This window comes from Hypomesus nipponensis, chromosome 19 (assembly GCF_054491055.1).
Source record: "Hypomesus nipponensis isolate SF chromosome 19, ASM5449105v1, whole genome shotgun sequence".
NCBI classification, from domain to species: Eukaryota; Metazoa; Chordata; class Actinopteri; order Osmeriformes; family Osmeridae; genus Hypomesus; species Hypomesus nipponensis.
In genome coordinates, this window is record NC_140379.1 from 16,269,949 (window position 1) to 16,286,967 (window position 17,019).

The following is a 17,019-nucleotide window of genomic DNA, read 5'->3' on the forward strand; positions in this document are numbered from 1 at the left end:
GACGCGCTCAGTCGGCGGCCGTGAGTCAGGGATGACACGCGAGCCATGGCTGCCGGTGCCGCGCCCCGCGAGAGGAGCCGCCTCTTCCTGAGGCTGTGCCGAGCGCCGGGGGGGGGGGGGGGGGAGGCTGTGGGGAGAGGTGTTATTCATGGTGTCTTCGTGCCTCGTCCTGTCATGTGCCCCTCACGGGGAAGCCTGTCCACAGCACTGACAGAGAGACAAAGCCTGAGCAACACTGCGAGGGCGACAAGCGAGACGCTCATTGTTCACCGTTCAGTCTTTGGATCGGCGGGCGATTGTGCTCAGAAGGTCTTTGTCGCCGTCACAGAAATAGCACCGTTGGAAGTGGGGGTTTATGGGTGGGGCAGACGAGTATAGAAGCGTGTCAGAGGGTGTGTGGGTCTGTATGACCACACAGGCCCAACCAGGGGAATCAGCTGACGGATTAACAGCTTAATCTGCTGGTTACTTTCACGCTGTCGTCGACAGCACATGTCAGAATCTAGGGCAGGATATCCATAATTAGACCCCACAAACAATGTCGAGGACGGTTCGTCAATGCTGTCAGCTGGGAGAGAGAGAGACAGAGAGAGAGAGAGAGAGAGAGAGAGAGAGAGAGAGAGAGAGAGAGAGAGATGGAGAGAGAGATGGAGAGAGAGTGAGTAAGTGAGTATTGAATAATCAGGGTGTATACGCATATGTACGCATTTGTTTATATATGTAGGCTATGCACGTGTGTATGTCGATGTGAATAAACTATCCAATATGGTTGCTTCATGTAAAGCAGCTGTCAGCTGTCTTCAAACACATCTTTAGTCGCAAAGGCCCTCGCTGTCAGTTTAGAAATCACCAATCAGCCCCGAAAATTGAGGTGAACTTCCATCGATTGTTCAACGGGCATTTGTAGGTGTTGATAAGCCACTGTTGAGGTTGATTGAACTCATTCAGCATCAGCCAGCACACACACGCAACGCGAGTCGTGGTGGAGGATATCACAGGGAAAATGGGTCAGTGGGGTCCAGGCCAAGCACAGCTCTCCACACTGGGTCAGTGGGGTCCAGGCCAAGCACAGCTCTCCACACTGGGTCAGTGGGGTCCAGGCCAAGCACAGCTCTCCACACTGGGTCAGTGGGGTCCAGGCCAAGCACAGCTCTCCACACTGGGTCAGTGGGGTCCAGGCCAAGCACAGCTCTCCACACTGGGTCAGTGGGGTCCAGGCCAAGCACAGCTCTCCACACTGGGTCAGTGGGGTCCAGGCCAAGCACAGCTCTCCACACTGGGTCAGTGGGGTCCGGGCCAAGCACAGCTCTCCACACCGGGTCAGAGGGAGAAGCATCATCGCAATGACTAGTCTGTGAGAACTGACTAGATAGCGGGGAGGCTTCATCCACAAAACAGCAAGCTGGAAAGACATTACAACTGTTCATCGACTCTACAGCACTACCACAGTCGACAGCACGAAACCAAACTGAAATCAAACGAATCAAACGTAACATTAGCTGACCACTGAATTGAATATGTTTACAATGTCGAGTCATTTCGTCTCTCTTTTATATTCAGAATTTTAGGCTTCAGTGCTCCTACAGACATCATTGTCTAAACTCATCATGGCTGTCATGATTGTGGACAATCCCTATAAAACAGACTTTTTGTTATGGTAATATACTGGACAATCTGCATAAAGCATACTCGTGTTGGGGCAGCGAAACATTCTAAAACATGAAGGACAGTGGGCTCTCTGAGACCACTGATTCACACAATGAACTCCAAATATCAAAGACACCTCAAAATGCTACTCTGATATCTAGAACGCAAAGCCATGTGGTACAGACACTATGACACAAACTGAAAACATTTGCCGGCCAACACTATTCCATACATTGCTCAACATGTGCTAGGAGTTTATTTTGTATTTTTTTAACCCAAGTGTAAACGGCAATCAAACAGTAGCAACATCGACCTTTCTTGTGAACCGGCACATAGGCTAGCCCCGAGCCTTGTGGAAAGGACTGTGCCTGTGATGCCATGAGAGAAAGTGTGTGGAAGTAAGCTGTGACAAACAGCCTCGCCCACTCGCTCATGTTTCACCGCTCTTCCACTCGTTCCTCTTTAACACTTTCTCCCTCCCTCACTCCGTCTCGCTCTCACTCTCGCCTGCACGGGGACGCCTCCAGCGCCTCTACCCTCCAGGGCTCTCAGCCCGCGGGCAGAACCGCACCGCGATGGCCACCCTGGCCAAATGAGCCTGAGAGCAGAAGAGACCGGAAGACTGGAGGCCTGACAGGAGCATGGCTGCCAGTAGGGGCATTTGCTGCCGTATCCAAACCGACGGTGCAGCACAGACGACGTCATGCTGTCCCTCATGGAGCCAGTCGGCCTGGACCTCCACACAGGCGTGCCGCAGAGCTGCGAGGGCCTCCGAGCTCTGGTACTCAGCACAGACAGCTGCCATTAGTTCCATGGCAGCCGTCCGAACCCTGGAGGAGCCCTTGCGGAAGGGTTTCGACTCCATCAACTGGGTCTCGACTGGCTCACACGCCATTGGCCAGCACCACATCAACACTTGTCATTTATTTTACCCACTGTAGTGAGAGGGAAAACATCTGACTTCATGAATGTGCCAGAGAATAGAACAGGGGATAGAGAAGGCTTTGGTAACATCTGGTTATTGGTTAATATATTATTAATCTTGCTGAACCAGCATAGGAGGCTTTTGTCATGGCCTTTGGAGAGCCAAATAAATGTCACCTGTTGATGATCTAGCTAAAGAGAAAACTCAAGTAGTCATCTGTGAGGAACAACTCCTCATCCTCCTAGGACAGGCAGGCTGTGCTGGGCCCCTCTAACAGCGTGTAACCCTCTAACAGCGTGGCCCATGAGGACCACATGACCAGTAGGATCAGGATGTCCCCAGAAAAAGGGAGCTGGGCGCTTGAGTCTCTGAGTCCTTACGGGGGACGTGAAGCCAAACACAAACACATGTGGACAGAGAGACAGCTGTGGACGTCAGCCCTCACACAGCAGTCGCTCCGGAACGACTGAGAAAAAGCTGATCCCAACTCAGGAAAGTACTGGCTCTATATCAACCTCTATACAGGCAGGAAAATTCCCCAACTGCTTCGTAAGAATCCACAAAACACTTGAATTTCTAGGCCCAGTTTCCCAAACATGGATTAAACCTTTAAAATGGCACCGATTAGGCCAAATCCAAATCTCAAATCTTTATTTACTTTCATATAGAAAAGGGGGGTCTTTTATTTAAAAAAAAAACCTTTTGAACAAATACTGAAAGAGCTAATTAATCCATACTCTGCAAACACCTCAGTGTAAAAGTCCTACTTCTTGTGTAAACCAATCACAGTTGTGGGGGTTGGGGGTTGGAGGCGGGGTTTGTTCTTGGAGACAAATCTATTGGTTGTCAAACGTAAATACTCATACCCACTCGTTAGTTCACTGCCACAAAGATGAAACAACGTCCTTTACTGGTACCTAAACTATGAATCAAAGAATGGAAGACTAATGTACAGAAATTACAGAAGCCCAAAGAAATTTAAAACTGATGACATTTTACAGTAAAAAGTGCATAGTAGTTCATAGTTCATGTTAACTATGAACTATTTTAATTAGTGAATCTCCGTTCAGATTTGTTCTTATTTGTAACGTTGCTATATCGGTTGAGGCATTTATCACGTGTACATGTAAATCTAAATCATACAGGCTAACTATACATCAATGACCACATACAGGGTATAATATCAACATGTACAAATAATAGATCACAATTTAAAAGACATACACTGTGTATATGTTTTACATTTGTATCTACAATTTGAATTTGATAACTGCCAGTGAACAAGCCACCCAAAATATTTTTTGTCAGATTTATGGAGGGTTCCTTTTACTAGGAAGCCTTTTGAACAAATAGTAAAAGAGCTCATATTTCCATGTTGCTGTTGGAGATCTTAAGGGGCATCCCATCATGGCAGGTCTGAACACAGACCATGAGGACCTGCACCATGGGGGAGGGGGTCTCATGCAAATGAGAAGGACTTCACAAACACGCAATGCAAACACCACAAAGCAGTATCAAAATGAGACGTTTCAACATGTTCACTTACTGAGACCTTTCGGTACACGATAACATCCACTAATATCTGCCACTGCTAGGCCAAAACAGCACCGTCACTGCTTAGGTTATCTAGCTTTGGCATTTACACTGACAATTGTTGCATGTGTTCAAGCTCTGTACTTTCCAGAGATATGTCTGTTTGTGTGCAGACTGTTACCACTCGGGAAATACCAAGAATGACAAATAAACATTTTGTGGATGTTTGTGGATGAAAAGACAAATTAATAATAGGTTGGTTGGTTGTGAATTGTCAGAAAAAAAGAGACTGACATCTAAAACCAGGGTTTAGGCTAACCACCTAAGCCGAGGAAACCTCTAGTTTTGATTTCACTGGCACCCGGCAACATAAAAGAGCAGAGCTAAAGCTTCATCCTGTCTAACAGACGGGTGGTGTTCATATCATGTGAGTCTCTCAAACACAAACTGTTCACAGCTTTTACCTGTCCTCTACTGTGGTAAAACCACAATAAACCAGTCACGTTTCCTTTTAACTAGAAGGAGAAGCCTCCCCTTCATGACAGTGTCTTTCTCAGCAGAGCAGGGCTCAGGAAGATAGACAGGCAGGCAAGCTGCAGATCACGAAGGACTTTTACGGCATCATCACTTTTTCTAAAAGCGCTCTTTGCTCCAGGGCTGTGCTGCAGCCTAAACCTTTCCCAATTTCACAATGTGGGAGCGGAGGGGAAGTAAGTCTCCCAAAATAGCTGGCAATAAGAATGTTATCCAAGCTTTACTTTAGTAATAAACTCTGTGTGGGATTCAAGGATTTGATGTTCGGTCAAATTATTCTCTGCTGCTTGGCCATGTCACCTGAGGTTGGATGAGCGAGTCTATGGGCATGGGTCGTTCAACAGATTACCTACGGTCTGGTGGTTTCTTGGTTCCCATGGTTTTGGTTCAGCTGATCAACAGGAAAGACCTAGGCCTATTGCTCAATACGTCAACTTCCTAAAATTCAGAAAAGTGACAGGGCACATAGTGAAGCCAGTCGAAAACAACACATTTGGCCAAAACACTAACTGTCAAGATATTTCCTGGACTCATCTTTCTATGCATGAATACAACCATTTCCACAGCCCTACCGGCTTAGTAAAACACAATTTAAACCTCATTATGTGAGGCCTGAAGGAAATGTACACAACATGAGCTCCTTTAACAGACATATGAATTATTAACTCACAGTGAATATGAGCGTGGAAGTGTGTGTAGGGGGGCTTTCATAGTGATGTCATTCACTGGTGGGATTAACAGAGAGGGGGTGCCTGGGAAATTCAAAGGACGTTAGCATTTGAATAGGTGTGTGTTTGTGTGTGTCCGTCAGCTGCCTGTCCACCCGCAAAATCAGTGCAAGTTGTGAGCCAGCCAATCACAGTAGCCTGGCAGGAGGGGGGGTTATACATATGCTAATTAGTCCCTCATCCCGCACCCCAACTTGGCACATAAAGGAAGGTTTTGTCACAAAGACCTAAATCAAGTAAGAACTTGTAACAAAGAGGATGTTTCTGGAAATGTGAACCTGAATGATTATCTGTTACATCCAAGATGAATCCTAACAGTATGTGTGACTTTGGCTTAAGGCGTAGTTATCCTTCATCCCATTAAGTTTTTGGATCTGGTAAGCCTATGTCATCAAGATCAAAAGTCTTTCCCAGAGAGATAACACAACTTCAAACTGAACTTCAACCACTCCATTTTGAATCCAAAAAACAAAGACAAAGTAATAAAGCCAGTTTAGGAGCTTTGTGCAAAAAATCCAATAAAAAATCAAAGAGGAATGGAATCAACCTTCGATGTCTATCTTGTCTCTTTGAGGGGGATGGAAAGGAAGTGCAGGGCATCCTTCAGAAGAGAGCTTCAGGCCACCTCAGGGAGCAGAAATGTCTCTTTCCCAGTGAGACCTCATGATGATCTGGACGAGCATGAGGCCAATCACATACTCCACTGGCCACAGCAGTATCCTGGGATGGAGAGCTTACCTATGTCTTCTTCATTAGAACCAATATCACTGTCATCCAACTCTTTGTGTGAGTAACAGCCTTTATTACAATGTAGGCTAATGCACTTAATCCTCTGTGGGGGCTTTGTGAAATAATTAGAAAATATGTTATTCTGTTTTTCTTACAGCAAAAACCCCCCTCAAAACAAAATAATAATATTCAAGACAATTTGAAGGACCTGAGGCAAGTCACAGTGTGTTCATTAAATGACTATAAGAGTCCATGACCTAGCCTACACTTCCTCTTGCGTACAAAAGAGATCAACGACTTCAACAGCCACAGAGCAAAACAAGGCTAATAACAAATATGATCTCAAGAGCAACATTTCCTGGTTGCCTCCCGCAGCAGTTCAGGATAGCATGCCCTGAAGGACACATCTGGATAAAACCAGTTTAAGGGATAAGTTACCCAATAAGGAATAGGCTCTATGTGACATAACAAAACCCTGTGGTTTGAAGATCAGCAGCTTACATTCAGCGGTCACTGAACACACACCTATGCATCAACAAGCAGTTGAACAACTGTCCAATTGACAAAGAGTCAACTACAACTACAAGGAGTCGGTTGTCTCATTGTAAAGGATTGTTCAACCTACTCTGCGTAGGCTCATCTGTAACAATACTCTGGAAAGTCCACAGGCCTATCTATTTGTCTTTAACTTTTGAGTCAAATACAAGAAGTGTAAATGGAACAGTATGACTCATACCACATAATGTGGCCCGCAAAATCAGGACATGATCACAACTGACCTAAATTGTGTTTCCTTTCTGATCCCAGCCTTCTGCACACCTTGAGGTAATCTGCAACATAAGCAGTCCTCTCACATACCTCACCAGTGAACGGCAGAAAACTAAGAAAACAATAGCAGAAACGATAGAAGCCAAAAACACATCTGGATTGTCATTCTATGCTAAGTAAAAGAGGCCTGAACACAGGCACACGCACGTATCCCAAACAAACACACGTGCACACTTTCCCAAAATGTCTTACACCAGTTAGGGTTGCCTGCTGCGGTTTCAGGGTTGCTCAGTCCATTAGGCACATGACTCGTTTGGTCTGCTCTCATTGGCAGCCTGCCTCAACTGTCAGTTTGCAATGTGCATGTGAGTCTTTCAGACTGGTGTACTGGGGCTGTAGAGCACCTCTCTCTCTCTCTCTATCTCTCTTACTCTCTCTCTGCTACAGGCGCAGCTCTGCTTATGGGGGCTCTGCAAGCAGAGAGGGAGGGGGAAAGTTGGAAGTTCACATGGGTTGACACACACACAGGGGCGATAACAGCTTGAAGAGTCACTCCACAGAGCGTAGGGAGGTGGCGAGCTTTCATCACGAGCCACCAAAATAGCTGCAAGAGAACGCATCTGTTTGACCTTCCATGGAGGCTGTCCAGAGAGAGAAAGAGACAGAAAAATCCGGCTTACCCTCCCATGTAATTAGCCAGGCTGACAGTGGACTTGAGGGATGACACAGGAGAAAGGGGGGTCAAGGGGAGAGGGGGGAAACAGAGACAGCCTCAATTTGATGATTTGCGATAGCTAATGGCTTAACAGAAATAGGCCAAATGCTAACGCTTTCTGGGTGGCTGACACACCCCGAGTAGAATCCTGTTATTAGTCAGGGCCACCGAGGAGGAGTAGGAACAGAGCAGAGGCCACATGGAGCTTTAGACATCTTAACCCTGCTTACCCCCTGGCCACTGCCACAGAACTTAGGCAAGGCCTGGCCGCCATGAGCCATTATCTGGGATAGCCTCTCCCTATCCTCCCAGAGACTGAAGCTCCTCTGGTCAGGTTTAGATGCCAACAAGCATTCCTAGAAGGTCATCATTGTGAAGGCATATCCAACAGACCTGTGGGTTCCCTCACAGCACATTCAATAGACTTCTACTCTTGGCCTCTACAACTGGGTGAGTGTGAGTTTCACATTCATAACAGCGGCAGTATTGTTACTGGACTGTTGGTTTGCTGCAGTGTCACTATGGCATTGTGAAGGGACTTTGTTAAAGCTATTATCATTCACCACAAAGGCAAACACGTGAGGTATTTTCTATAGGCAAGACAAGATTCCTCTTAAGCCTGCTACATTCCTTCAACCTTGAATGACCTCAGTAGATTACATGAGGGCTCTGGTCTTAAAGGGGTATCAAGTTCAACTATAAACAATATATATAAAATACACATAAAATAAACATTCACTTCCTATTCCCTGGACCAATCAGAGAAGAAGACTAAATGGCAATCCTGGAATCCTATCAACAACAAAATATACCCAAGTATAGCTTTGAAAAGTGACAAGCCAGTTGGAAGTTTGAAGTCATGTGGCTGTAACTGACTGTGGAAAACCTTGTGAACATCTGTTGAGGTATGGCTCGTAATAAGGACCTACTGTTACCATGAACACAAGTCGCAGCAGCTCGTTCAGAGAGCAGTAACTATGCCTGGAATGGCAAATAAGAAACATCGGCACTCCCATTTTCACTCTCAGCCAATAACATCCACAGCCCCCGATAAAACTCTGCCAGGACAAGCTGTAAAGACCAAGTCATGAAACAGCAGACTGGGTACATTTCTAACCCTTAATAAGAATGGAAGGGAAGCTCTTCTAATGTCCTCTATTTAAAGAGACTGACTGAAAGTAGTGAAACCGCACTTCTTCTGAATGGGAACAGTACCTTCAGGAGAAGTCAGTTGGTATGGGAAATATCACCCACAGGTCACAGTCTTGAGGGGGACTGGCACTGAACAAGTCTACTGTAGTCTTCATGTTTTGCCAGGTCAGTAAACTAGGCTAGGGCCTACCTCATCTTATACAGTACATGCACCATGCATGAAAAAATACAATGTTATGCAAGAGACTAAAAAAAGACAGATCATCCATACTGCGTTAATAATTCAGATCTTGTTTACGTGTAATCTGAAGATCCCCCACAACAGTTCCTGTAATGTAAAAGAGCGGAAAAGCACTCCAACTAAAGCAGAACCTTAATGTCAACTCACTAGTTTTGTATGCCTCATTTAATAGAGTGCCTCAAACTATACTTTATTGTTGTATCTTAATGGTAGTCCATTGTATCTTAAGGGGGAAACTATTAAGACAAGGCCCTTCGATGCACTCTAGTAATTCCCTTTACCATGAGGAGAGGAACATGCCAGAGACATACAGATAAACTAATGACATCTCAGGGGGAGCACACTCAGACTGCCACACACACACACACACACACAGCTTTCTAACGCGAACCAGGTCTACCTGCTGTGCATCTCTGAACCATCAACATGGGTCCCCAGAGACAGCAGACCTAGTCGTAGAATGACATCATCCTGTCCTCTGAGTGCCAGCCCCTGGACCGCCTCATGGCCGTCGGTCCCAGCACCCCAGCTTCCTGTACTCAGCTTTCAACCATGCATTGATTCACTGATTTCAATCACTTTGGGGGGATAGGAACACAAGTCCCTTTTGTTTTGCAATGATAGCAAAGTAGGTTAAGAAATAGCCTACATTTACCACATGGCACATGAAAACTGAAAAATGTGGGATATTATGATGGTCACGATTCCACACAAACTCAGCATTCAGCCAAGAATGCATGACGCATGATGGAAAAAATGTAATGTATCTACGGGTGTGCTGTGTATTTTATAATGAACAGTAGAAGTGGGCTAATACTGTAGGTTATGATTGGAACCCCAAATAGCCAAGAATAGATTCTTATATTTGACTAGATTAGAACTCATCAGTTTTACATCTCTTCTGAATCATACGTCTCTATGCCGTACTATGCATACGAAAACAAAAAGTATCTAATTAATGATCCACGCACATTTTTTTATTATTAAGGTAAACACGTTTAAGAACAGCATGTGATGTGTCCACTCAACGTCAGCATTTGCTGTCCCTGGTGTTACTGTTGGGGTAGTCCACGCTATAGCCATGATAAATGGTAAAACAAGTAGGCAATGTATTACAAGACGTGTGAAATTTTGAAACCCGTAAATAGCAGACTTACAAAGGCAAATACACAACAACAGACTGTATTAAACCACTGTCTGTAGGCTATAATCTATATCTAGATATAGGTTAAACACTGCCCGACACTTACCGGACAGTTCGTCAGGTTCAAGCCCGCTTTCAGTGTCGAGTCCGCAGATTACAAAATAATCTGCGAATCGACAGGAATTCGAGCTGAAGCCGGTGGTCATTTTGAGACTGGTCCGTCTGTACCCTTTTCCTCGTCTTGTCAGTCGGGTGCATATTATGGGATCCCGAAATGATTTCGCGCAGCCATCGTTGATGCTCCGCGAGACCAGAAAATCTGAACAGGGCTGCACTCGAAATGCATTCTGGGTCTCCAAATACAGCTGTTTTCATCTGGGCTCAAATCTCCTACAGCCTGCCCCCCACCCCCATCTCCTCCCCGTGTAGTTGGGATACTGGGCATGTGCAAACTCCACATAGATTACGTTATCCCTTTAACCCTGCAGCCGCCGAAAGGACGGAGCTTGACTCGCCTACAGAATGTTGATCCACCGAACATTCAATTAATTCACGGTGAACATACACGCAGTGCGTATATGCCTTCAACCACGGGTCCTCCAAAACATTTCTGCGAGGGACAGATAATTTTCCTTTCTTTAATGTGGGGCCGGGTCGGTCTGTAACAGAAAATTACATGGGCCTGAGTAACTACCACTATTCTTGTGGAGATTTGACTATGATTTAAATGTATTTATTATGCTACATTAGTTTATTTTTTTGTTATGCCCATACATCCGTACATATCAAGGGGTATATAGCCTATTAAAAGAGCATTACTACTATCGTATGCAAAAATAATCAGTGTGAAAAAAAGGATCGGGCAATGTTCAGAGGGCCGGTCCAAATGCGTGCAAAACTATCATTATGTGAACTACAGGAATAATGCATAGTGTAATGGGAGGACCATGGTGGTAAAGTGCATCACGAGCTCTCTCTAGTGGTGTGATTGGAAGGGTGCAAACCAACATTCAGTACAAATACATTCAAACTGCATCCAGTGTACCAGGGCAGGGGTTCCCAATCCGGGTCTTCAGGCCTCCCTGCCCTGCATGTTTTAGATGTTTCCCTGCTCCAACACATCTGATTCCAATGACAAGGTCGTAATCTAGTTATACAGAAACCTGCTAACGACCATTCATTTGAATCAGGTACATCTAAGGAAACATCTAAACATGCAGGGGGGTCCCTGAGGACCAGGATTTGGAACCCCTGCACTAGGGTATCCGAGAAAATGATTCAGGAGGTAATAAGACAGACAAAATACTTGTTTTTAATGATTTAATAATAAATATATTAATAAAGCAAATTTCATTCCATTGGACAAAAAGAGGTACAAGAATGAACAGTATTTACAAATGCAGGTCATACTGCAATACATAATCATTTTGTACACCTTAACACTGGATTTACCTAAGTTAATCAATAGTTAATGAAACAAGGAAACCACCTCTGCTAGTCGGATGTCCGCATGAAATCAACCGATGGAGAATTGTATTACAGAACATTTATAACACAATGTTAAGGACATCATCATACATGAAATACAACTGTTTATTCTAATGACCAGGAGTGTGGCTGAAATGCATCAATGAATCCTTGATCTTCTCTTGCACGGATAAAAAAGGGTATGGTGTCAACATATATGTTCAAGTGAAAACAAAGGGATCAACAGATTGTTGTTGTTGCATAAAACTGGACACAGTGAAAGTGAATTTCCAAGATTTGCAACACAATAGCTAAATGTTGCCCCCCAGTTGTAAAAAAAAAAAAAAACCCTCTTGCTTTAGCACCATACTCATTAAATGGTTTACAGTAGATATTTGCCATTAAGTATGCAGACATATAACAATGCTTTATTTATAGCTATTTTAGTTGTAGGCTATAGAGGTAGCCACATTCTGATTGGACTAAAAAAGATTCAGCATTTCTTCCCCTGCTGTTAATACACTAAGCCGCCTATCCGAGTAAGACTGAACGTTTAGAAAAGGGTGCTTGACAAAATATTTTAAAACATTGGTTGTTTTTCCTTGTGGAATCTTGAAATGGGGCCATACAGAAATATCAACAGTAAGACTGCTCGTGTACATTCACTGTATCAAATTCATCGAATAAGTCCTCCAGGACTCACTATGAGCAGAAACAGATGGTATTTGTTCTGAAATCAAATCCAGTAAACTCCTCATATAAGGCAAATGATTCTTAAAGCAGGTCAAACAAGCCAAAACAACAGCACAATATAGGCATCACAGCAACCGATGTGTAGGCCTACTGGTTCCAACCCACACAGGCAGGAAGTAGCAACATGGAAGTATGAACTGCAAGGAGAAGTATGTGTCATTCAATCAGTTGGCAACTTTAATGGGGCACTAATGGATCATCCTTAGTGTGGAGGTCCCTACTGCATTTTTCCACGCACACTTTAGAATACGACTTGGAGCGTACAAGAGTGAGAGCAAAAAGGTGTGCAGTCACTGCACCAAATGTAGCAAGTACAAAAAAAGACACATACAAAACACTTGTTTTCAATACTTGATATGTTAATTGAGAAAATTAAAGGGCAAAGTCAAATGATTAAAAATCAAGAAGATCCAATATTGGATCGGCAATAAAAACGTCTATTGTAGCTATTGTGTGCCATTAACAATTATGGCAAATGGGGTGGATTTTATGTATAATAATTTAACATGATACAATTAAATGACATTCACTCCTTTAAACTAGTGTATAAAACTGCCCACGGCAAACACTTTCATTGGAAAGACAACCTTCAAACAACTACTCTGAGAAATATTGCTTTTATGTCACAGTTCAATGATCTTAAGGACTGAAGAAACTCCAAACACACTAAACAAAACGTCAAAAAGGAGAGTTGAAAATAAATAATTCAAACCATTTCAAAAGAGACAGGCGCCGGATGTCTTCGTCACAGCCAAATCACTCAAAAGGTGAACCAACACAAACTGGAAAACACCAATCATTAGGCAAAGTAGAAGCCAGTTTGTGGAACACATCCTTGAGGTGGCCAAAACATGGGACACAGAAGTAATAGCTGGGCCATTCGGCGAGATGAGGTTCCCACAACAGCCCAGCAGGCGTGTGAGACGGACACGGAAGGAGTCATGTGTGTGTGTGTGACTGCTGCATGTACCATTCCTGAGCCAAGGGAGTGGGGAAGGGGGGTCGATCAGGCAGGTCGATGACGTGCTGAGCTGCCCAGTGTGCCCTACTCGAGCTTCTGCTGCAGCTTCTTCTGGAAGCAGACAGGCAGGATGGAGAGCACAGCCAGCACACCCAGCACTGCTAGAGAGTTCCAGGACACTGCTTCCCCAGCTGTGGTTAGTTTGTACAGAGTTGTGCCAGCGTTGATGGCCACAAACGATGGTGGAGCGACTCCTGACACGAGACAGCAAGATAACAGGAAGTCAACATTGCATATCTGACTTGCAATCTAGTCAAATATTGATATATATTTGCGTAACAGTGTTTGATGACGACACATCGTGTTTGCGCTTACCAAAGAATGTCCCGAGGAAGAAAACCCCTAAAGGCACGTTGATGACAGGCGAGGTGATGTTGATGAACCAGTTCGGAAGGAATGGAGTGATCCTCAAAAATATGATGTAATTAATGAGATGGTCTCTATGCTTGTCAACCTGTCGGAGAGAAGGCGGAACGTGAATCCCATGGTTCTTCATTTTAGAGAGGTGACTTAAGGAAGAAGAGGCCTATTCTTCATCTCGCACGTTTGGTCGCCCACCTGTTGTGACCATTTATGAGCCCTCTCTGTAAGGTATTTGTAGACCACCGGTCTCCCCACCAGGTAGGACAGCATGTAGCAGAAAGAGGCCCCCAGACCAGAACACTGCAACACAGGCAAAGAAGAACATAGCAAAGATCTCCAAACATCCAGCTGTCTCCTGGCAAATCTCAAGTGTCACTACTCACCAAGCAGACCAGGAAGAGGGCCAAGGGGAAGGGATAGAGATAACCAGACAAGATGCTAAGGAAGATGGATCCTGGAATTGCAAATGTCTGGAGGCTGAGTCAGCAGTGTCAAGGCAAACAGCTACAGTAGCAGTTTGGGAATACACAGATGGACAGTTTCAAGATCAACACATTTATATAGTTTGGCTAGCCCACTTCCTTGACCCAGGAGATTGGATCTCCATGAGTGCAGCTGTAGCCTCCTGTTGCCAATTACATGCTAAAGGTCAACCCCATATTGAATGACTCACTCTTGGAAGAAGCCTGATCAACAAACACAGTTCCTCCGAAAGAGGGAGATGCAAAGGTAGAGGACAAGGTCGTGAGAGGAAGAGGTGGATTTCCCTACATTCAGCGAGCAGGTTATAATTGGAAGGATACAAGACATAGGTGGTAAAATAGGCTATCAACACTTGGGTGTAGAAGGTATCCTTATATTTAGACAACACAGTACCCAAGGCCTTGGCATCGTCCATGTCTTTGGGGATTTTGATTTTCTCCATCTCATCACTGCAAAATAAACATGGAATGAACACAGACTCATTCTACACATCATAAGACACTGTTAGTCCATCAATATGACCCATTAACAGCTTCACAATTTAACGGTTAGCAGGGTGTGGGAATGTAATATCAATGAGTCATATTTGCTTCCATGTGGCATATATTAGTTTTACAGCTATTCAAAAAGTAGTGTTATCCATGTATTCGCTTGACTTCACCTCTGACGGCCTACAGTGAGAACATTATAATTTAGAATAGACACGGGATATATAAGGGGAACTTACTCGCTTAACTCTGGGAAATTCCTGTAAACAAGGTACATGACTGAGGCGGCACAAGTAAAGATAGACAACAGGAGGAGGAGGGACTTGCGAGCAGAGCCCCCTCCAGGGTACTGTGTTTCTGTGAATAGGAAAGGAAAACACATAAAGCACATATCACCATCTTACCAATTGCCCCACTTTTTTTCTTTACTATATTCATTGATTCATTCATTGATGACAGCAGTACGTGCCATGTGATGCGTCATGTAATGTTTTGCAAAACTTTGCATCACTTGTTGTTGTACTTTCAAGAGGCTGGCATTCCCTAGAGAATGGCACAACCGAGACAAACCGTTTTCTCAAACACGTGGTTGACTGGTTCTCTCTTCTTTGTGCATATTAAAAGGATTTCACACACTTTGTCTACTTTCTCAACATTGTACGCAACATTTTGGAGGGGATTAATGATGAGAAAACGGTAGCACTAGCTACTCTAGTTGGAGGGTTAAATGAATGCAGCCTAGGTTTACAGTTTTACACCTATTCAAAAAGTAGTGTTATCATTGTATTCGCTTGACTTCACCTCTGACCATGTCATTGATTAACGCGCTTGGTTAACCTGACGTGAACTCGTAGTAGTAGGCTAACTAACTACAGAGCTGCAGCTAACACGTTAGCATACTTCAGAAAAGCCGGTAACTCGAAAAAAATTCTACAATACTAGAGCTAGTTAGTTTGGTATCGTGATAGAATCGTATGAGTCGTAACACTAACATAATAATACTGTCGAATTTTACAACAGGCACCAAAGTGTCTGGCTTGCCAAACTAGGTAGCATTAGCATCAGCCTAGTTGTCATGAGGCTAGCTAGCAAGCACTTGACTAGAAAGATAGCCAGTTAGCTTAGCTACTGTAGACTAGCTAGTACCTTTGATTACTTGTTCATCAGGATTTGTCTTCACTTCTTCGTGTACAGATGATACATTGTTGACCTCTCGTCTTTCTCTTCGTTTCTTTGCCATTTTAGCCTGAGCCAGTAAAAACCCCTAGCTAGATAAGTTCTTCGATTTGTCGACCTAGGCTTAGGTTGCTATGAAATTTGACAGCTCATCCAACACGGTCATTTGCCAACCGGCGACTGACACTGTGATTCCAGTGCGGATAAGGAATGAATCTTTCTTAGATTTTCAATATAAAGGTTCAGTTACTCGTTAATCGTGAAAGATGCCAGTAGCGTAAACACAATCAGCAAAATATTTTCACGCTTATTTTGTCAAATATACCAAAATATATATGAATACACGTTTGTGAACGTGTGTTCAATCTTGTAAAGGAAAAAGAGCTTCATTCACCTCAAAGGGACATTTATTTTGAAGGTATTTGAAGGGGTTTGAAGGTCACATGTCAATGGTTGAGAGCATGGACAGTAGAGCAAGAACTGTTGACCAGATAAACACAGAGGAAATTAAATTATAGAATGGAATGGTTAGAAATTCAGCTTTGGATTCTATGAATACAAAACTATACTTTAGTTATTTACTCATATCCGCACTCCTTAGAATGGACTAGAGTATAGTAGAGTTCTTCAGTTAGGTAGGAGTGTCACTCCAGTTGAAACTGCTCCTTTTGAACTCCTTTTCGACTCCTCAGTAACACAGTGGTTCCAACCCTGGTCATTATGGCCCCCTGTCCTGCCTGTTTTAGATGTTTCCATACTCCAACACACCTGATTCATATGAATGGGTCGTTATCCAGCTCTGCAGAAGCCTGCTTATGACCATTCATTTGAATCAGGTGTGTTGGAGGAGGGAAACATCTAAAACATGCAGAGCAGGGGTGCCCTGAGGACCAGGGTTGGGAACCACTGCAGTAACAAACTGTCATTGGGTCTGTGTGGATTGTCCAATGATCTGTAGTTGTACAAGTCTGGGTGATCTTCCATGTATTTGTCGACTACATAGACGTTTGCTTCATCAGTGTCTTAAATGAAACACGTAAAATGTGTTATTTCATTCCACCGCCTCACTGTCAATGAACTTGGGTTGTATTTAGACATATTTTTCATTAATTTGCTTAAACTGTTTAATGCAGCTAGGATGGGATATCCACT

At 44.0% G+C, this 17,019-nt stretch overlaps 2 protein-coding genes across 5 annotated transcripts in view; both read right to left on the reverse strand.

Annotated features, from left to right (window-relative positions):
• The window catches only part of dennd5a (DENN/MADD domain containing 5A), a 29,192-nt gene extending 18,693 nt beyond the window's left edge, over nucleotides 1-10,499 (reverse strand). For 2 of the 4 annotated variants that reach the window (XM_084682403.1, XM_084682402.1), the window contains exon 1: nucleotides 10,223-10,497. In XM_084682403.1, coding sequence (XP_084538529.1) covers nucleotides 10,223-10,322 — 100 coding nt within the window. In that variant the 5' untranslated portion in view covers nucleotides 10,323-10,497. Of the gene's footprint in view, nucleotides 1-10,222 lie in introns of all 4 variants that reach the window. The other 2 variants (XM_084682400.1, XM_084682401.1) reach the window with 2 other exon arrangements.
• Nucleotides 10,500-11,422: 923 nt separating this feature from the next.
• On the reverse strand, nucleotides 11,423-16,057 carry tmem41b (transmembrane protein 41B). The gene is made up of 7 exons (XM_084682421.1): nucleotides 15,838-16,057; nucleotides 14,931-15,048; nucleotides 14,524-14,652; nucleotides 14,104-14,197; nucleotides 13,916-14,020; nucleotides 13,673-13,811; nucleotides 11,423-13,551 (listed from the first exon to the last, which is right to left on the reverse strand). Exons 1-7 carry the CDS (start codon nucleotides 15,929-15,931, stop codon nucleotides 13,382-13,384), a joined length of 849 nt encoding a protein of 282 aa, XP_084538547.1. The 5' UTR covers nucleotides 15,932-16,057; the 3' UTR covers nucleotides 11,423-13,381.
• Between the last annotated feature and the right edge of the window lie 962 nt (nucleotides 16,058-17,019).

Bases quoted from the DNA above. Each gene is read 5' to 3' on its own strand.
- tmem41b (XM_084682421.1), bottom strand. From the start codon at position 15,931: ATGGCAAAGAAACGAAGAGAAAGACGAGAGGTCAACAATGTATCATCT. The intron at 14,653-14,930 runs GTAAGTTCCCCT...TTTATTTTGCAG, and splicing joins AATTTCCCAGAGTTAAGCGA to TGATGAGATGGAGAAAATCA. The intron at 14,021-14,103 runs GTGAGTAGTGAC...CCTGTGTTGCAG, and splicing joins CCCTCTTCCTGGTCTGCTTG to TGTTCTGGTCTGGGGGCCTC.